Source organism: Colias croceus, chromosome 18 (genome assembly GCF_905220415.1).
Source record: "Colias croceus chromosome 18, ilColCroc2.1".
NCBI lineage: Eukaryota > Metazoa > Arthropoda > Insecta > Lepidoptera > Pieridae > Colias > Colias croceus.
This window is the reverse complement of record NC_059554.1, coordinates 2,734,537-2,752,695: the sequence shown is the minus strand read 5'-3', so window position 1 is coordinate 2,752,695 and position 18,159 is coordinate 2,734,537. Positions and strand designations below refer to the sequence as shown.

Genomic DNA, 18,159 nt, shown 5'->3' with positions numbered 1-18,159 from the left:
TACACATTCGAGCGAATCGCAAGGCTATTAGCAATGCGAATATCGTGCACGCAATTGTAAACAGTGCACTCGCTATTCGCATTTCGCCTTGAAATTCACGTATTCAGACTGATTTTTCAGACGTAATCATAGGAAAGGCGAGTGTATGATCAGCAGCTATCGACGACACTCTTATCGTTATGTTTCGTAAAGTGTGGAGGCGAAATGCGAAAGCGAATGTGTAAAAGCACCCTAAAACTTTTGCCAAATATGTAGGTAGTCATAAAATATTTGAGTGTAGCGTTTTGCAGCCTAAATTTAATACAATACTACTCATATGTAAAATTACAATTATTATAAAATTAGCATTAATAAATCTACATTTGTTTGATTAATAATAATTGTGATGGAATCATCCAAAACAGCTAATTACCTCCAATTGTATTGTGTAATAGGTACAAAGCACTCGAAATCATAACATACCACAACTCTCAAAATGTACCCACATTCTTTTATTTACTTTTATTTAGGCATTGGCTTTTAATATTTTTATCTACACACCATAATTTTTATAAAATTTACTTTTTTAAGCCTACCTATACGGAGATAAATATTTCCATAAGATATGTTATCTAATGACCTGATGTTTATTTATTGAATACTGAGATGATAAGACATATTATATTATATTATAAGAAGTTATGGCATCTCTGTGAATGATACGGTCTGTTTTAATTGTTAGTAAGTCGGATGCAATTGGCTCGTATTAACTTATTTGTCTTTATTTTAAATTACATAATATAACGATGGTAAGTGTTATAAATAATTTAATTGTATATTGACCTCTTATCGTGTATGGAAATGTAAATAAATAAGGGAAAAAGTGAGGCTTTTCTTCACTACGAAGCCTATTTTATTGTATTTGCAATTAATATTACAACAAATTATGATTAACTATATTATTATGATAACAGATACCTACTTTTGTTTTATTTCATTTTACAACATTTTTTTATTGTTTTATATCATAACATACCTACCTACAATAATTTGAACTTTAGTTTCTGTTTTTCAACCGACTTCAAAAATGGAAATTCGCAATTCAACAGTATTTTTTTTTGGTTTGTTAACTCAGAGCTTTGACTGGGTGAACCGAATTTCATAATTCTTTTATTTATTTGAAAGTTGGTGCAAATTGTGCAGAACTAAGCCATTTTTAAATGAATGGGCCCATTTCAATAATTTTTATTAGTCTGACATTACTTGTAGGCGGTTTTTGTTAAAAATAATTATTTTTCTTCAGGTTGTTTTAAATGTCCGCGGTCTCGTGCCTCCAGTGTTTACTCCATTCAATGAAGATCTTACAGTCAACTATGCAGCTATTCATCCCTACGCCGAATGGCTGGCAGCTAATGGCATCAAGGCCGTTTTAGGTAGGTATATCTATTTGCTATTTAATCAATTAATTAAAAATTAAGATTAAACAATTAACTAAAAAAACTATACATTGTAGTTATAGGTATTATGGTAAATAATATGACATTATTGCCTTTTCATTGTAACTTTTATTTTCCGTTTTACCATTTGTGGGATGTTTGTAGGTGTGTCATCAATTATTGCAACATAATATACATAACCTACCTTATTATTGTTATCTATATTCGACAAATCTGCGCTATGATACGAAAAATGATTATCGATCTCAGAATTACGTATGAGATAAGTAGTAATTATAGTAAGTACTACTTAAGTATATCCAGCATTAATAAATAGGATTCGACTTTTTTCGATGAAATGTGTATTCTTGGTATAAGTATGTAACTATATTTATTTTTTACATAATAGTTGGTGGAACCACTGGTGAGCACATGACACTGCCTGTCTCTGTAAGGAAGAAGATTATCGACGAATGGCTGAAGGCAGGCAAGAAGACAGGGCAGCACATTATGGTCCAGGTGGGAGGCGCTCCCATGGCTGATGTTCAGGAGTTGGTGGGTATTTTAATGACAGATATTTTAGACTATTAGATTAATAATTTCACAGGAAACTTCTTCCCTAACCAATACTTACTATAAAATATACGAAAGTCGACAGACTGACTTTGTTACGATATCAAAACGACAGCACTGATAGGGTTATCCTGAAAGTGGTTGAATACCATGTTTAAATAAATATGCACCCATGTTAAACATTTTACCAACAAGATTTCTTAAATTGTTTTTCGTAAATCAAAGTTTTAGATTCGATATAGGTACCTACCTACGCTACAAAGTTGTACGGTGCTTAAACTACCTATCTACATTTAAAAATGAGAGGAAAACATTCATTATTCTTTAGCCAAAGTAAAATATTGATATACTAATTATCTATAAAGAATACTATACAAACAATAACATTGATAAAGTATAAAAATATTTAATTACCTGATAACTAAGAAAATACGTAATTTTGAAGATAATATAAAATATTGTTACGTATAGGTAGTATTGCGTAATGCGAATATAGGATGGTCTATTGGAGTGATCGAATATTCCTCTGGAATAAAATGCTTTTTTTCATACAAATGAATATTTTTTGGAAGCTAGTGCCTCCCAAGTGGTCATACATTTGATCTAGTTTTGACAATTTAAAGGCTGTTAATTTTTTGTTCAAAATAATCATGTACCTAAATATTATCTATACTAATAATAAAAAGCTGAAGAGTTTGTTTGTTTGTTTGTTCGTTTGTTTGTTTGAACGCGCTAATCTCGGGAACTACTGGTCCGATTTGAAAAATTCTTTCGGTGTTAGATAGCCCATTTATCGAGGAAGGTGCTATATATCATCGCGCTACGACCAACAGGGGTGGAGCCACAGTGCACAGGGGTGAAATCGCACGAAGCAGCTAGTTTATCTATAAAACATAACTATAATGTAACCATTTAAAACACAGGCGAAATACTGCTCCCGAATTGGCGTGGACTCAATCCTAACTCTACCCGAGTTATACTTCAAACCGAAAACCGTAGCAGAGTTGGTGGATTACATAGCTGAGGTTGCCAAATGTGCGCCAAACCTGCCTGTACTGTACTACCATATCCCAAAAATGACTCTTGTGGAAAGTAAGTTGTTTTAAATATGTATCTTCTATACATACTAATAAAGAAGAGTTTGTTTGTTTGGTTGAACGCGATAATCTTAGTAAATAATGTCTAGTTTGAAAAATTCTGAAAAATTCCTTCAATGTTGGATAGCCTATTTATTTATTTATCAGTCTAATACCAAAAGAAGCGGAACAAAGCGGATGAAAACGCGAGGCATAGCTATTATAAGTGCTGATTTTAACTGTTTACATAGACTTCAAGCCTCTGTACTGACTTCAAATCTGTTTATTTTTCGGGTCAGCACTGATTTGCCTCGAATTTGTAGTCAGTTACTGACCCTGTGTAAATCAGCACTTATGTTCTAACTAAAATTTTGACAGGATTTTTAAGATTTTTGGGCTGTTGGATTTACCTCCATTTGTTGTAGTGTAATAATTGAACATTCATACTATTGATTCCGTGATAAATTTTTTGCAGGCTGATAAACAGACCAATGCTGCTGAATGTTCGCACATTTTACGAAATATAATAAACTTATCAATAACCCTTTGAAAGTTAACAATAGAATGCAATTTCTTTCAGTTAGCATGCCAGCATTCGTAAGAGCAGCTACAGCAAAGGTTCCCAACTTTAGGGGGCTCAAATTCACGTCGAACGATTTGAGTGAAGGCGCTCAAGTATTGAGAAGCTTGGCGGAAGGACAGGAAATGTTCTTAGGGGCTGAAACCGTAAGATATTATTACAGATCTTTTTAAGCTATTGCATAGCTTCTATTGCGGACCTTGAGCGCGGGGACCGAATCTAGAAATTCCGTAACGAAAAAACCTCACGCTCCCCACTCCGACGGGCGGAGGTGTGGCTTGAAGGCATAGCATGCAATAGCTTAACCGCAGCAGTCCCCGAGTGCCACACGTCTTTTTTTATTTATTATTTTAACAAATTGACTATTAATTAATTAAAAAATAATAATTTAAATATTCATTCTAATTATTTAATGTTGATAGGCAATATTCGTGGCAGTAAAATAAACATCCCATAAACCACAATAAACCTTACGAAGCTATAAGTTATAACATCAATTATTAAAATCTTAGATTAAAATGTACTTATATTTGTATTGTTTTGGTCATTTTCACTTCTACTCACTCACTACAAATATTTTCCTAAATATTCAACTAGTTAAAAGTAATGAATATTTTTTGTGTTCCTAGTTACTAGCGCCAGCGGCTCTCCTAGGCATAAAGTCAAGCATCGGAACCTCCTACAATATATTCCCACAATTGTCTCTAAGTATTTTGGAAGCTGTTGAAAAGGGAGATTTAGAGTCCGCACGCCGTTTGCAAGAAAAACTTAGCTTAGCTGTAGAAGCGCATTTGCCAGAAGGTATGATAATAAGTTCTTTTTCATAACATGTAAATGCAACGTCCTAAATAATCTGTATCAACGAACGAATCTTTCGCATAAAAAATATTTATTGTGTAATAAAGTAAGTAGGAGATATCAAATTGTTCTAAAAATAAATAAAAAATGCGAGTATACAATGACGTAGGTACTATCACAGATGATATATTATTATTATCTTACGTCAATGCAGACATACCTTCGGACTTCCTAATCGTATTCATTATTATGATAAGTGAAGTCCCGTGTCCCCATAGTGGGGTTGAGGGCAGATGCATTATTCATACATCTGTTTCACTGATCGATTTTCTTTAGGGACAAGTAGGTGATCAGCCTTCTGTGTCCTGTCAGGCCGAGACATTTTTTTTTTTTCGTCAACACCGGGAATCGAACCCAGGACCCCTCGGTTCTACGCTCACGCGTCAACCACTGTACCAAGGAGGCGGTCATTATTATGGATAGTAGGTACATAATTGTGTCGTAAACGTATGTCGTAGTCAGTATGTAAATATATACGATAAACAGGGTGATATTTTGTAATGCCATCTGGAGGGAAAATAATCTTAATATTCTAGATCGAACAAAGGAAACAATCCATTATTTTTAAAAATAAATACCTAATAATGAATACCTACTCAAAGATTTCCGTTTCAAAATGCCACCCTGTATAATTATAAGTATATCATGTTAAGACTTAAGATATTCCACCCTGTACAATGTACATGTTTACAAAAGATGCAGTTATTTGCTTATTACGAAAATATCACGTACAAAATAATTATGGTGGCCTAATGATAGTAATTAATTAGTAATTAGAGTCTCGTCGGTTTTTTTCGAAACTGTTATGCCTGTTTATCAAATTATCGTGATTAGTGTCTTACCACCTGTCAAGATAGATACGTAATTCTTTTAGAGAACCGCTTGAAACAAAAAAATTATACTAAAAAGCGATTATATACTTACGTGATAATTAAAGTTAAAGTAGTACCATGGTAGTACGGAATTCAGTTTGTAACGGTTTGTGAGTCGTTAAACATTTGCATAATGAACTGTTTTGGTTGGTTTTTAATTTTTATATTATAAAACTTAATTTAAATAAATAAAATGTTATATTAGCTAACCTTTGATGTATTGCGTGCTCCATGTGTATTGTGTGTCCATCGTAGACTTGAAAATATTTAAATAGAATGTAGGTACTTAGGTAACTAACATGTTATTTAAATAATTATTTATTTATTTCATATTTATTTTCAGGAGAATGGGTGCCAATCATGAAGGCTGGTATGCACATAGTGACTGGCTTTGACATGGGACCTCCTGCACTACCTCAGCGACCTCTCTCGGCGGAAGCTAAACAGAGAATATCTACTAAACTCAAGGGAATTATGGGCTGAATAAATGTATTACGAAAGAGTTTATTGTTTTTTTTACACCTTGTCGATGGTGTTGGTGTTATAAAGATTTGTAAGACAAATTTTTATGAAGAAAAGATAAAATTTTCGGTGCAAAAATTCCAACGAATTACTTAGCGATAATCTCTTTATCTGATGTATTATTATATATCCCTTTTTAAAAACAACATTTAAAAACATTAAAAAAAAACATTTAAAAACCTACTTTACATTTTAAGTTTTAGTTTGATTTAATACACACCTTATTACGACTCTAATGGTTTTCAGTTAGCTAATTTTTATTTGGTTAATTAATCACATTGATCTTTTATCTACAATTCTTAAGTGTAAAGTTGTGTTTCTTGTAATTATTAAATAATTAATTAGCTCCGAAACTGCAGGACTGGTTTTCAAAACTTCACCAGAAAAAAAAATATTCATGAATATCAAGCTTTCGAGGCTTTGTTTTTTTTCGCGGGAAAAACCGAGACTTGTTAACGTCACCATATCTTAGTAATCTGTAGTTGTAAAATATATATAGTCTATAATAAAATCAATCAAAGGTCGTCAGATTATGAAAATTACAACAGATTATTAAATTTATCTTCCATCTAAATACATAATATGCATTTTATCAATATCATCTCTATCGATATTATCTCCTGTTAGGTACTATGAGTAATGATAATAAGTATTTATTAAAATTTTAATACCTATCCATCATGTTATCAGGTTTTAGACATAAATTAAATTCAGGTTGATTGATAGATAAGAAAAAACTTCAACCCTGTCAACTTGTAATTGTATCTGCAATTTATTTCTTACTAGCTTTCCGCCCGCGGCTTCGCCCACGTTTTCAAATAAAAACCCGCATAGTTCCCGTTCCCGTGGGATTTCTGGGATAAAACCTATTCTACGTGTTAATCCAAGTTACTCTCTATAAGTATGTGTGCTAAATTTCATTGTAATCGGTTCAGTAGTATTTACGTGAAAGAGTAACATAAACACACACACACATCCTCACAAACTTTCGCGTTATACCTACTGGCTCCTGACATACAGGTTTTTACCTAGTTTGGGAGTCAGAGACTTCACAGTATTTCAAAATGTAAAACTATTGTCAATAAAGAATTTTTATTTATTTTATTTATTTATTTACAATATTAGTATGATATGAGTTATGACACGCCTGCAACAAAGTTATGGGTTTTATTAAATTAACGTCAAAAAATAATATAATTTATTTAACTTACCTACCTTTTTCTTTAACTTACATTATCTTGTCCAAGTTATACGTCAATTATAAGCTGTCGATTGTTACAAACAGTTAACTACAAACTGTATTGTCAGGATGATTGTTTTTTGAAATGTAAAGTTATTACACTGAATACAATATATTATAATTATGTATGTATTATGTAGTAGTAATTTTTGAAACTGTCCGGTTGACATTAACAATAAAACCAGTTGAAAATAATATACCATTATTGTTTTTGCATTTACTTATTACCGTTTAAAAACATTTTAAAAATTAAAAGGTGAAGTGAAATGACCAAACACTTGTATGCTTGCTTTTGTATTTAAATTATTTTTTTTTTCTATAAAATATAGGTATTTAATATTTATGTTTTTAATCATTACTATTTACGACGCGACATTAGAATGTAATTGTTAGTTGAAGCTTAAGTATGGTAAATAAAATACCAGGTGGATTTTAAATATTTTTAATCTTAACAATTTACTCTATTTACCAAAGCTATGTACATACGCATTTTTCTAATTACTTGAATATAATAATTATCACCCTTAAATTTACATTATTTTTTTTTTCATCCACTTAAAGTAAATATAATTTCTGATATAGGTAGTTCAGGATACATCGCCCATTTTTGAAAGTGACTACTATCAAGCCAATTTTCCGTTTGTAGCTTTATTTTGATGAGACGCCCAATAATTTCGTGTACGAAAGTCTCGATTGTGGTAGCTAACAGAGATAACAAGGATAAAAATTTTTGATTTGATGGTTCTCAAATATTTATTACTAACTGAATTTTTTTTTTGTTCAATCTCAAGATAATTACCTAAATTATTCGAAAAAATATTTGTCCTACAAAATCTATGGTTGGTTCAAAGAGTCCCCCTTTCCAAAGTGTATCGATAACGAGGTCATCATAAATGATTATTAACAAGCTGATTTTTTTGTTTTCACTTAATTAATGTTTATATAATTCAACAGACATATTGTCCTACAAATTGCGTAGTAAATATTTGAGAACCATCAAATCAAAAAATTTTATCCTTGTTATCTCTGTTAGCTACCACAATCGAGAGTTTCGTACACGAAATTATTCGGTGTCTCATCAAAATAAAGCTACAAACGGAAAATCAGCTTGATAGTCTGTAGTCACTTGCAAAAATGGGCGATGTATCCTGAACTAATAGATTTAGGGATTGTCCGCACAGCGACATTTAACAGTGGTATTTTCTTTCGCGTCCCTCGCTTAGTTGCTCCAAATCAATCTCGTCTTCTTGCATGGCTATCGTCCACTGATCAGGCTAAAGATGAAGCCCGTTATTGTCTCAATAGCGCCGTTGCACGACTGAGCAAAACGCGCGAATTTTATTCCGCAGTGCGGACATAACTTTTATTTACTCTGTGGTGGTATGGATCAAAGATAACTAAATAGTTTTTACTCTTTATTGTACCCTATACTGTAGTCTGTACGAAATAGTTGCGCGAAAAAATTGTTTCGCGTTCAATTTGCATCAAATCACAGACTTATTTTCCGCGAATTTGTACCGCTAGAATGGCTACATCTTTAAGATTCAATACGTTGCAGATTTTCGAAAAAACCTCGCGGTAAAATATCTTTGTGCGGACAAGCCCTAATGGACAATAATTTAATAAATTAAATTAATGTATTTTTTACAATAATTTATTCTTGTTTAATAACCGTAACGTTTCAAATGTTCCTTGACGCGTCTCTTGTGAAGCTCATTGAGCGGTTTTTGCGGCATCCTCGGTGGTCCCACTTTGACACCAGTCACTAGTTCCATTGCTACCTTCATGGATGGCACGAAATCTCCTGTAAATAAAATTAGGTAATTCTTTTGTACTAGGAGTTTGGTAGAAAAATTGGATCTTATCGTCGTAATTCCTACGTTGTAATGCCCTCGAGTTGGTAAATAGCATGACGAAAGAAGTATTAATAATATTAATAATGTCTATAAATACAAAAAATTAGAAGTACCAATAACGTTCAATTTATATTCGATTGAAAAAAGTTTCATCGAAATTTGGTCGGACGATTCAATGATACTGTCCAAAATGATGAAACTTAGGGCTAATTAAATTGCTGTGCCTTAAATTATACTGACGGTAGGTTTGTTTCCACCCAAAATCTATTGTTCAGTTGTACAAAGAGAAAAACGTGTGGCACTCGGGGACTGCCGCGGTAAAGCTATTGCATGCTATGCCTTCAAGCCACACCTCCGTGCCCGTGCGGAGCGTGAGGTTTTTTCGTTACGGAATTTCTCGATTCGGTCCCCGCGCTCAAGGCCCGCGATAGAAGCTATGCAATGGCTTAAAACTACAAGTGATAACTGCGTTTAAAATAACCGACTTCAAACTTGCACTTGCAACATTTACAAATACAGACAAAAATGCTCATAAAATAAAAACCGAATAAAATTGCCTATCCGAATAAAATGTGCCTATCCGAATAAAATTTTTATGGGACCAATTCGACTCCATCCCGCATCGAACAAAAAAAGAATCACGTAAATCGGTTCAGAAACCTCGGAGTAATCGGTGTACATACATAAAAAAAAACATACCGGGCGAATTGATAACCTCCTCCTTTTTTTTGAAGTCGGTTAATAAAAGAAAAAGTGTCAATTACATACCATTACACGTAATCCCGTCAACCAGCGAGTTCAGTTTCTCCTGTAGCTTCTTGGCCTGGCTGACCTCGCCCTTGGTCGTGAGGCGAACTATGTCACTCGCTAGCGACGGGAATATATTGTTGACTGTGGCTATGCTTGAGTCGTGGCCCATGAGCGCAGATGGACCTAGTAACTAGAAATAGAAAAAAAAATCTTTATTGGAAAAAGTTTTTGAAGTGAAACTCCTTTATCGGGGTTGAAAAAAAAATTTAGTGTAACATTTTTTTTCGTTACGCGTGACATTTTCCCGTTACGCGCAATCTTTTTATCATCCCTACCACGCGTGTATCGACGTATTTCTGTAAAGTTGCATATAGTAAATTATTTTTTGAAAATTTAAGGTCATAAAGAAGTTTCACTTCTTACGTGTGTACACTAGTAGGTACACGCACACATTTTTTAAATAATACAGTTTATAATTTATATTATATTATGTTCTGTGGTTCATATTGTGGTTTATATATTTGGGGAAAAAAAAACCTGAAGCTCGTAATTGAAATAATTATAATGAGAGAACCGAAAGTGATAATAATTAATGTTGGTCATTTTGTCTGATGAGGGTAGCTTATTTGTTTTAGTATTGTGGTATTATTGCCATTTCTTCTTATTTAATTTGGTTATAAATGACTTGTGTAGTTTTAATATTGGGGAGAGAAAAAAGAGGAAACTGATTTCCGAATGAGGACGACTAATTGAATAAATAAATGTTTGAGTTCGGAGGTAGTTAGTGTGATAATGTTATTTTATTTTTCCCTGTCTTTTATAAGTATATTAAGAAGAGCTGGAACGTCAACACATTTACACATTGCACATGTTAGGCCGGTAGATACTGACACGAAATTTCGGGTCATTTGTAACAGGATGGCGGTCTAGAGGGGTCTTACTTATCCGACGAGTGTGACTTACGCCCACGCGACTAGTCCGCCGGTACCAGCGTTCTGACCATCATTTTTCTTTTTGTCATTGCGTAATAAGACCTCTGTAGAACCGCCATTCTGTTACAAATGACCCGAAATTTTGTGTCAGTATCTCCCGGCCTATGTATGTGTCATATTTTGCAATTGTTTATAAATACAGGGTGATGTAATTGGTGTAGTACGAATATCTAAAAATCTATGAAGAATTTTGTGATACAGTAAATGGAAGAATTATATACTATTTTACAGTATTTAATAAAATCATTTAATTTTTTGTTCATTTTCATTAGAAATGTCAATTTTTCTCACCAAGGTGGAAATTTGGATGATAAGGATCTTGTTAGAAAAATATAAATTTTGACTAAAATCGGCATTTTTTTTTTCAAAAATCAAATTACTAATTAATAATCAGAGTTATCACCATTTACATTAATTTACAAACGATATCGGTTGTTCTTACTTAAAATTGAATACCAATGTCTTATTGCGGTATCCGGTATGTGTTCTTTGGAAGTGTTCGTAAAGTTGTTGATCCTTAATTAAATTTTGCGGAAAATCTTTTAGAGCGCTTAGTTGTGACATATCCTAAGCATATTCAATAGAATTAAAAGACGAGCGAATATGCAAGCCAGTCTAAAACTTGAATATTTTCTAAAATGAAACTAGAGTCGCATTTATTTTTGAACATACTGTAAGTGAAATTGCATAAGTGTGAGTACTGTGAACATGCCAGCTTTGCTTAATTGACCTGTACGATTCTATCAACGGAAATTGTATGATAAAGGCCTTTTATAATATTTTATTTGTTCAAAATGTTTAGTAAGTATATAATTAGCTAAAATTTCAGTATAAAACCTGCCTTCCCAACTAACGACTCTAAAATATTTATTGCTTGATGCTTCGCAGCCAGGCCAGCTGCATATTCAAAAACAGAACACATTTGGCATACCAACATACAAAAACAGCGTTAAGCGACCAAATGAAAAAGTCCCAACGCACGTTGGATACCTACATGATTAGCGACGTATATAACTCGACCATCTGTGAGCTGGTCCGCCACGTGGGTTGCCACTTCCAAATCAGCTTTCATGCCCATGAATTTTGGTAATCTGCTTTTTGCTATCGTGAAGAACTCCGCTACGTTAACTGTGGTATAAAGAAAATTATTGTGTGAATGGTAGGTAAGTACTTTTGGTTGAAAGTTTGCAAATAAAAAATGTATGCGTGTACACACGTCAGAAGTGAAACTTCTTTATGACCTTATTTTTCAAAAAATTGTTTAGGTACTATATGCAACTTTACAGAAATACGTCGAATCACGCGTGGTAGGGATAAGAAAAAGCGCGTAGCGGAAAAATGTCACGCGTAACGAAAAAATGTTACACTAAATTTTTTTCCAACCTGATAAAGAAGTTTCACTTCAAGAATATTTGATGTGTACAAACATAATAATTTACATGTGAACAATTAAGCTAAAAACATTTTTATTCGATTTTTGATCATTAGGTAAATGTTCAACGTTGTTCATTGTTAAATTAATTTCTCAGTTTTAGACGAAGTTTTTAGAGCTTTTTTTCGTTTAAATAAGTATTATTTTCAAAATTCCTTAGTTTTAACTTGGTACTCGTAATTTAGACTCTCCATCACATTATCACATCACAATTATTCATATTCGGATAATAAAGAAATTTTCAAAAAATGATGATTATGCGCGCATTATATTGACATCATAATATATACATACCATTAACACCAGTCATCATCGGAAAGTGGTAGTATATGAGAGGCAAGCTGGGGGCAGCGTTGCTGACTACTTCCAGGTACGCGACGAGCTGGTCAGCGGTCCGCGGGCGGAAGTATAGCTCTGGCAGCGTCATTATGCCGTCCACCTTCCGCTTGTCAGCAAATTTTACCTGTAATTATTGATATTTTATTACCAGATTGCTCTTTATGTATTATGCTCTTTAGGTATTGAGAGGTTTTTGTACATTTTTTATTTAATAACTCAGCCCCCGGAATCACAAACAGAAAATCTATTGTGTCGTGGCCGCTCGGGGCTCAATGGGTTAATGCTTTAATACAATTGTATGTACCTAGGTACGGCGTAATCTTGGAACTATTTGCAAAAAAAAGAGTACAACTTATTTGACGGATATCACTTATTACTACCTATTAGTGATCTCTCCCAGGCAACCAAGGTAAAAGGTAACAAGGGATAAGAATTAAGATTTACCTTCTGTGAAATTGGTAATTAGCCGCAATTAATTATATGACTTCAAAAGAATTCTAACAGTTAGGATTTTTGTTTTTAGTTCGCTATTAACAACTTGTTATTAACAAATACCTCATTAATGTCCTCTATAGTACCGCAGGGTAATGTGAATAAAACTTAACGTTTTGTTGTGTTTATTTTAATTATGTAATTCAATGTTATTAGTACGATTGTTGACGTTGTTGTGAAGCGATTATGAATATACAAAGGCCCGCCATCAGGTGGCTATAATGTTGCGTTTTTACTATTCATAATCTATACAATGTAATGTAATTGGTCCCCTTTGTAATGAACCAAAAAATGAAGGAAAATCCATTAATAGTTTAACCGTTTGACTCGATGCGGTTGTTTTGTTTGATAACTATGTGTTGTCGTTTGTAGTTGTTTTGTTTGTTTGTACATAAAGTATTCAATGAATAGCTGTTACCTGCTACTTCGCTTGCGTGCTTAAAGGAAATTTCTAGCAGAATAACATGTTTTAATTAATATTAGCATACTGAATATCACTCTCTAGTCTCCCATCTATCTCCAGAACAATACCATAATATGGCTCCGTTGCGATGTAGAAGAAAGACAAATAAAAGACACATTGTAAGGATATTGCAAGAATCTTGCACAAAGACACATTTGATATTAAGTAAGGGTCTGATTTTGTCACGCAAAATAGGCGCTTGACGTCGAGTTGCGGGGAAATGCCCTATTATTTAAGGGTCTGATTTTGCTTACCATTTTTATGACGTCAGGCAGAGGTGCTCCCCCGACCTGGGCCAGAACCTTCAGGTTGTAGGGCTTCGCGACGCTCACCCAGGCATCTAGAATGTTGTTCCTTTCTTCTATATCCAGAGATGCGAATTCACCAGTCGTGCCTCCAACTGTGAAAACGAAAGGGTTTTATCCAATATCTAAATAAACACCAGGTTTTACAGCTTTCATTGGAACAGATGGAGATACCCCACACTCCTTGATAGTTACTATATTTCTAACATAATTTTAATGAGATGATAAAAAATCGTTGATGACAAAGCTATTTTTAAATATTAGTAAAAACCCCTAACTTAGAAATTGGGCAGTTACCTACTTTGTTGAAATGCGACTTTGTTTATTATAAGTATAAGTATTAAATGAATTAGGTATTGGAATGCAGAATTATGTCTGGGTTGTCTTATTAATTTTTATATAAATATTCAAAGGAATGTGTCGCCAGCGCATATATTTTAATTATGCAATCATTACTCAGTTGTTGAATAGTGCCGTTAGTTGTTAATAGTTCTATTTCACCGTCCAAGCCGTAACCGTTTTGTATTAATGACTAATGACAGACAAAAAGCAGTTAATTAAACTACGTATACGCTGTTTCATTGTGAAATATGCATGTATAAACGTCAATAATTAATTGTTGAATTAATTTATAATAACGAAAATAATGAAGTACCTACGCTCAAGGAAAAAACCTCGCGATTCACAATAATTGCATTTGACCGGTGTGTTTTTTGCAGGTGTTTTACGAGCGGAGTAGGTATAGCGTGATTGGTTGTGCGTACCAATTACTGAACACGTCACGGATCACCTGGGCCACGTTGAGGTGTGAAATTAAGATGGTGGTGGCTTTCATGAGATAGATTGGAAAGTAAGCTTGCTGCAGATTGGATCTCTATACGACTCTATACGGCTCATTGTATTTTAGATAAAGTATGGCCTGGTGACCCGTTACTATGAAGCTCTATGAAGCTTTAGTTGGTAAATGAGCAAACTAATGTATTAAGGATCTTCCGATCTTCTGGAACGATATAAGTAAAATGGGGTAGGTCCTTAATAAAAAAAGAGGTGCGTATAGAAAATGAGCTGATGATATAATATCAAAGTCAGGAGACATAGAAATAAAAAGCAATGGACAAAACGTAGGAGACCGTGAGACACTAAGCAGACTATTGACTGACCCTTGAAAGCTATTAAGACTACTTATTTTGACAGGAACAAACAATACTTACTTATTGTGCTGTCAATCAATTCTAAAGATATAGAGAGTAGACACACTTTTGGCTAAGCTGTACTTTATAGGGCGTCGAGTTGAGAGTCGTTATTTTTTGTAGTTAGCTATTGTCCTATGGAACCTAAAACTGAAATCTAATTTTTAGGAAACATTTAGTTTTTGCGTTACAAATTTATAAAAATCGGAAAATTAGTATAGAAAGTTACTCTTGTTTTTGTTACGAGTTACGACGAATAAAATTTACGACTCTCAACTCGACACCCTATAAAGTAGGTACAGTTTTACCATACTTTTAAACATGCAACACAAATAATAAAACTATTCGCACACTAAAAAAGTAATAGTTATTATTTACCCAAAATTCCGGTAATTTTCTGCTTGGCAAGATACTTGGCGTATTTTGGTATGATGTCATAGTCTACCTCCCCGGCTGCGTCCAACGGAGTAAACACCGGCGCTATCAGACCGTAGAGGTCGAATGAACTCTGTAAACAATAATAATAATTAGGTAATTTAAAAATGATCTAAATATATGGAAAGTTCAAGTTGTTACCCTCTGCCGGGCCGCTAAGTATTTCCAGAAAAGATTCAATTTTTGACGAAAGACGCAGAAAAAAGACACTTATTAGTTATTATTTAAATATGCATGATATCTACAAAACGCTGCCTAGAGCAGAAATACAGAGAAATATACACATATAAATACATAAAATACACAAATCCTACATGTAAAATAGAAAAGAAACTACATATCGCATTTGTTTGTACTTTGTACCTATTTAAATCAACATTTTTTTATTTTTTTTATTGAAATTATATGTATCTATATTGACAAATAGGTACATACCTACTTCGACGATTTCGTGTTAAAAAAACAAGTAAAATGTAGAGTAGTAAATGAAACGTAGAAACAGTGGCGTAGCTAGGAAGACAAGGGCCCTGGTGCATAGGGAAAGAATCGGGCCCTCCTCCTCCCCTCTTTCCGCGTAGTTTGAACTTATATTTGCCTTCAAAATTATTGATAAGAATAAGAATAGAAAACAGTAAGTGAACTTATCTCTAGTAGGCTAAATCCATACGTCGCGTCGTCTCTATTAGACTCTCCATGTGTTTAATAGAAGAAAAAGGGAATAAATAAACAACGACGCACATGACAATATAGAATATTTATTATACAGATGAGATTAATTAATGGAAAAAACGATTTTTAACAGAATTCTCCGCCCAATTCACAATCTCTTGCGCGCTTTAATTTTTGCGAATTCGTCTATAATTTCACTCAAATCCAAGTTTGATGCCGCCTCATTTTCTATTGCAATTAAGGGCCCTTAGTAGGTGAACACGGAAAAATGGACTGTTTTCTATGAGCTATAATTGAAAATATTGAGGTTTTTTCGCACTGAAATTTCTAATATGTATTACAGAACGTATGTGTGATGGGATGACTGTTTCCAAAACACGATTGGAAAACTTTTGCTCGATAAAAAAAAATCCTGAAGTTACCTCTAAAATATCATATAAATGCTCATTACAACCGTATTTTACGATAATAATTCGTATAAAATCACAAGTACATAGGCATTTACCTTCTCGATTTCTTGACTGTTTTAGATTTAGAAAATACTAAATATTTTCATTCATTCAAGGGGTTCCGGTTCCGGTGACGAAAGTGAAAAGACGTACGAAAGTGATCTCTGTGAATATTATTGAAATAATAGTGTAAAAGTGACAATTTAAACTCATATTAGGCTTAAATCTTACCTAGAACTTAAAAACATCCCAAAATAGTGTTAAAGTGTTTGATACAGTGCTTTCCAAAACAAATCATTGTTTTTATTTGATCAGTATAACCTAAAAAAACTTTATAAAACATTCCACTGAACAATAACTGTCAAATATCAAACAAACTGTCAGTGAGAAGTGACAACAAACATTGACTTTGACATTTCAACCATAAATAGTAGTGATAGTGTTACCACCATTCAAAGCTGAATTACCCAATAATAATATGGAAAAACAAATGGAAATTTTGTTTTCAAAAATCAACGAAAAATTTAATGAACAAACAAATACATTAACAACAGCAATAACGAAAAATGTAATGGAGGCCTTAGACGAAAAGATGAAATTATTGATAGAAGAAAATAACAACCTTAAAACTAAAGTCAGTAATTTGGAACAAAAAATATCATCTTTAGAAAAGGAAAAACGAGGAAAAAATTTAATTCTTTTCGGCATTGAAGAAAAGGGAAAAACAGAAATAGAACTAGTGGATTTAGTGAAAGAAACTGTTGTGGAATCAGGAATACATCTAGATAGTCAAGAAATAAGTAATATTAAAAGAATCGGAAAACAATCAGATAAGAACCGTCCAGTTATAATATCACTAACAACCATATGGAAGAAACATATTATTTTGAAAAACAAGCGAAACCTTCCTCCAGGCGTGTATGTAAAAGAGGATTACTCTAAAGAAGTACTAGAGACACGTAAAAAATTACAGCAACAAGTGGAAATAGAAAGAAAAAATGGGAATGTAGCATTTATAAAATACGATAAGCTAATTGTAAAGAAACCCAACAACAGCCATCGTGAAAAAAGAAAAAGAGAACAATCAGGTTCTCCAACCGATTCATCTCAGAAAAAGTTAAACACAAAGTATGATGAAAATGCTAAGACCCAAAGAGGAGTAATCAAGCCAAGCATCCTTACATATGTATCGCGCGAACGATCCGCCTCTGTTTCAGAGATGTCAAAAAACAAGTAAAGGCCCCCTCCGACCGGAACAAACAAAGAATTAATATTAAAACAAATATAGATATAAGGAAAACATCAAGAAAATACCCCCCAAGCCGGCTGGTCACCGTGGGGGAAGACGACCACCACCCTCCAACAAATCTGCCAACTAAATTCAACACAAAAAAAGATATACAAAAACAAAGTAATTTATATATATGTACACTTAATACGCGAACCTTGAGAACAGAGGAAAGTTTGAAAGAACTAGAGTTAGCTATAGAGACCATCAAGTGGGACATCTTGGGCATAAGTGAAATGCGGAGACTAGGAGAAGGAATAGAAGAGAGAAATAATTATATTATGTACTATAAAGGCGAAGTCTCTGGACATAGAGGAGTAGGTTTTTTGGTGAAGTTAAAACTCAAGAACTACATCACCGCGT

General features: G+C 33.4%; 2 protein-coding genes across 2 annotated transcripts in view; one reads left to right on the top strand and one right to left on the bottom strand.

The window, feature by feature from the left end:
• Nucleotides 1-587: 587 nt before the first annotated feature.
• On the top strand, nt 588-5,876 carry LOC123699661 (N-acetylneuraminate lyase-like). Its single transcript, XM_045646665.1, has 7 exons — nt 588-788; nt 1,283-1,412; nt 1,825-1,970; nt 2,912-3,080; nt 3,645-3,790; nt 4,274-4,445; nt 5,718-5,876. The coding sequence occupies exons 1-7, from the start codon at nt 786-788 to the stop codon at nt 5,855-5,857; spliced, it is 906 nt and encodes a 301-aa protein (XP_045502621.1). The 5' UTR covers nt 588-785; the 3' UTR covers nt 5,858-5,876.
• A 2,312-nt stretch (nt 5,877-8,188) lies between these two features.
• LOC123699870 (N-acetylneuraminate lyase-like) overlaps nt 8,189-18,159 on the bottom strand; it is a 52,158-nt gene continuing 42,187 nt past the window's right edge. The window contains exons 2-7 of the mRNA XM_045646917.1: nt 15,334-15,463; nt 13,715-13,860; nt 12,461-12,629; nt 11,729-11,862; nt 9,761-9,932; nt 8,189-8,940 (exon numbers count right to left, since the gene is read on the bottom strand). Coding sequence (XP_045502873.1) covers nt 8,801-8,940; nt 9,761-9,932; nt 11,729-11,862; nt 12,461-12,629; nt 13,715-13,860; nt 15,334-15,463 — 891 coding nt within the window. The 3' untranslated portion in view covers nt 8,189-8,800. The remainder of the gene's footprint in view (nt 8,941-9,760; nt 9,933-11,728; nt 11,863-12,460; nt 12,630-13,714; nt 13,861-15,333; nt 15,464-18,159) is intronic.

Coding starts and splice junctions, on each gene's coding strand:
- LOC123699661 (XM_045646665.1), top strand. Junction 1,971..2,911: donor TGGCTGATGTTCAGGAGTTG/GTGGGTATTTTA, acceptor TTTAAAACACAG/GCGAAATACTGCTCCCGAAT. Junction 3,791..4,273: donor TGTTCTTAGGGGCTGAAACC/GTAAGATATTAT, acceptor TTGTGTTCCTAG/TTACTAGCGCCAGCGGCTCT.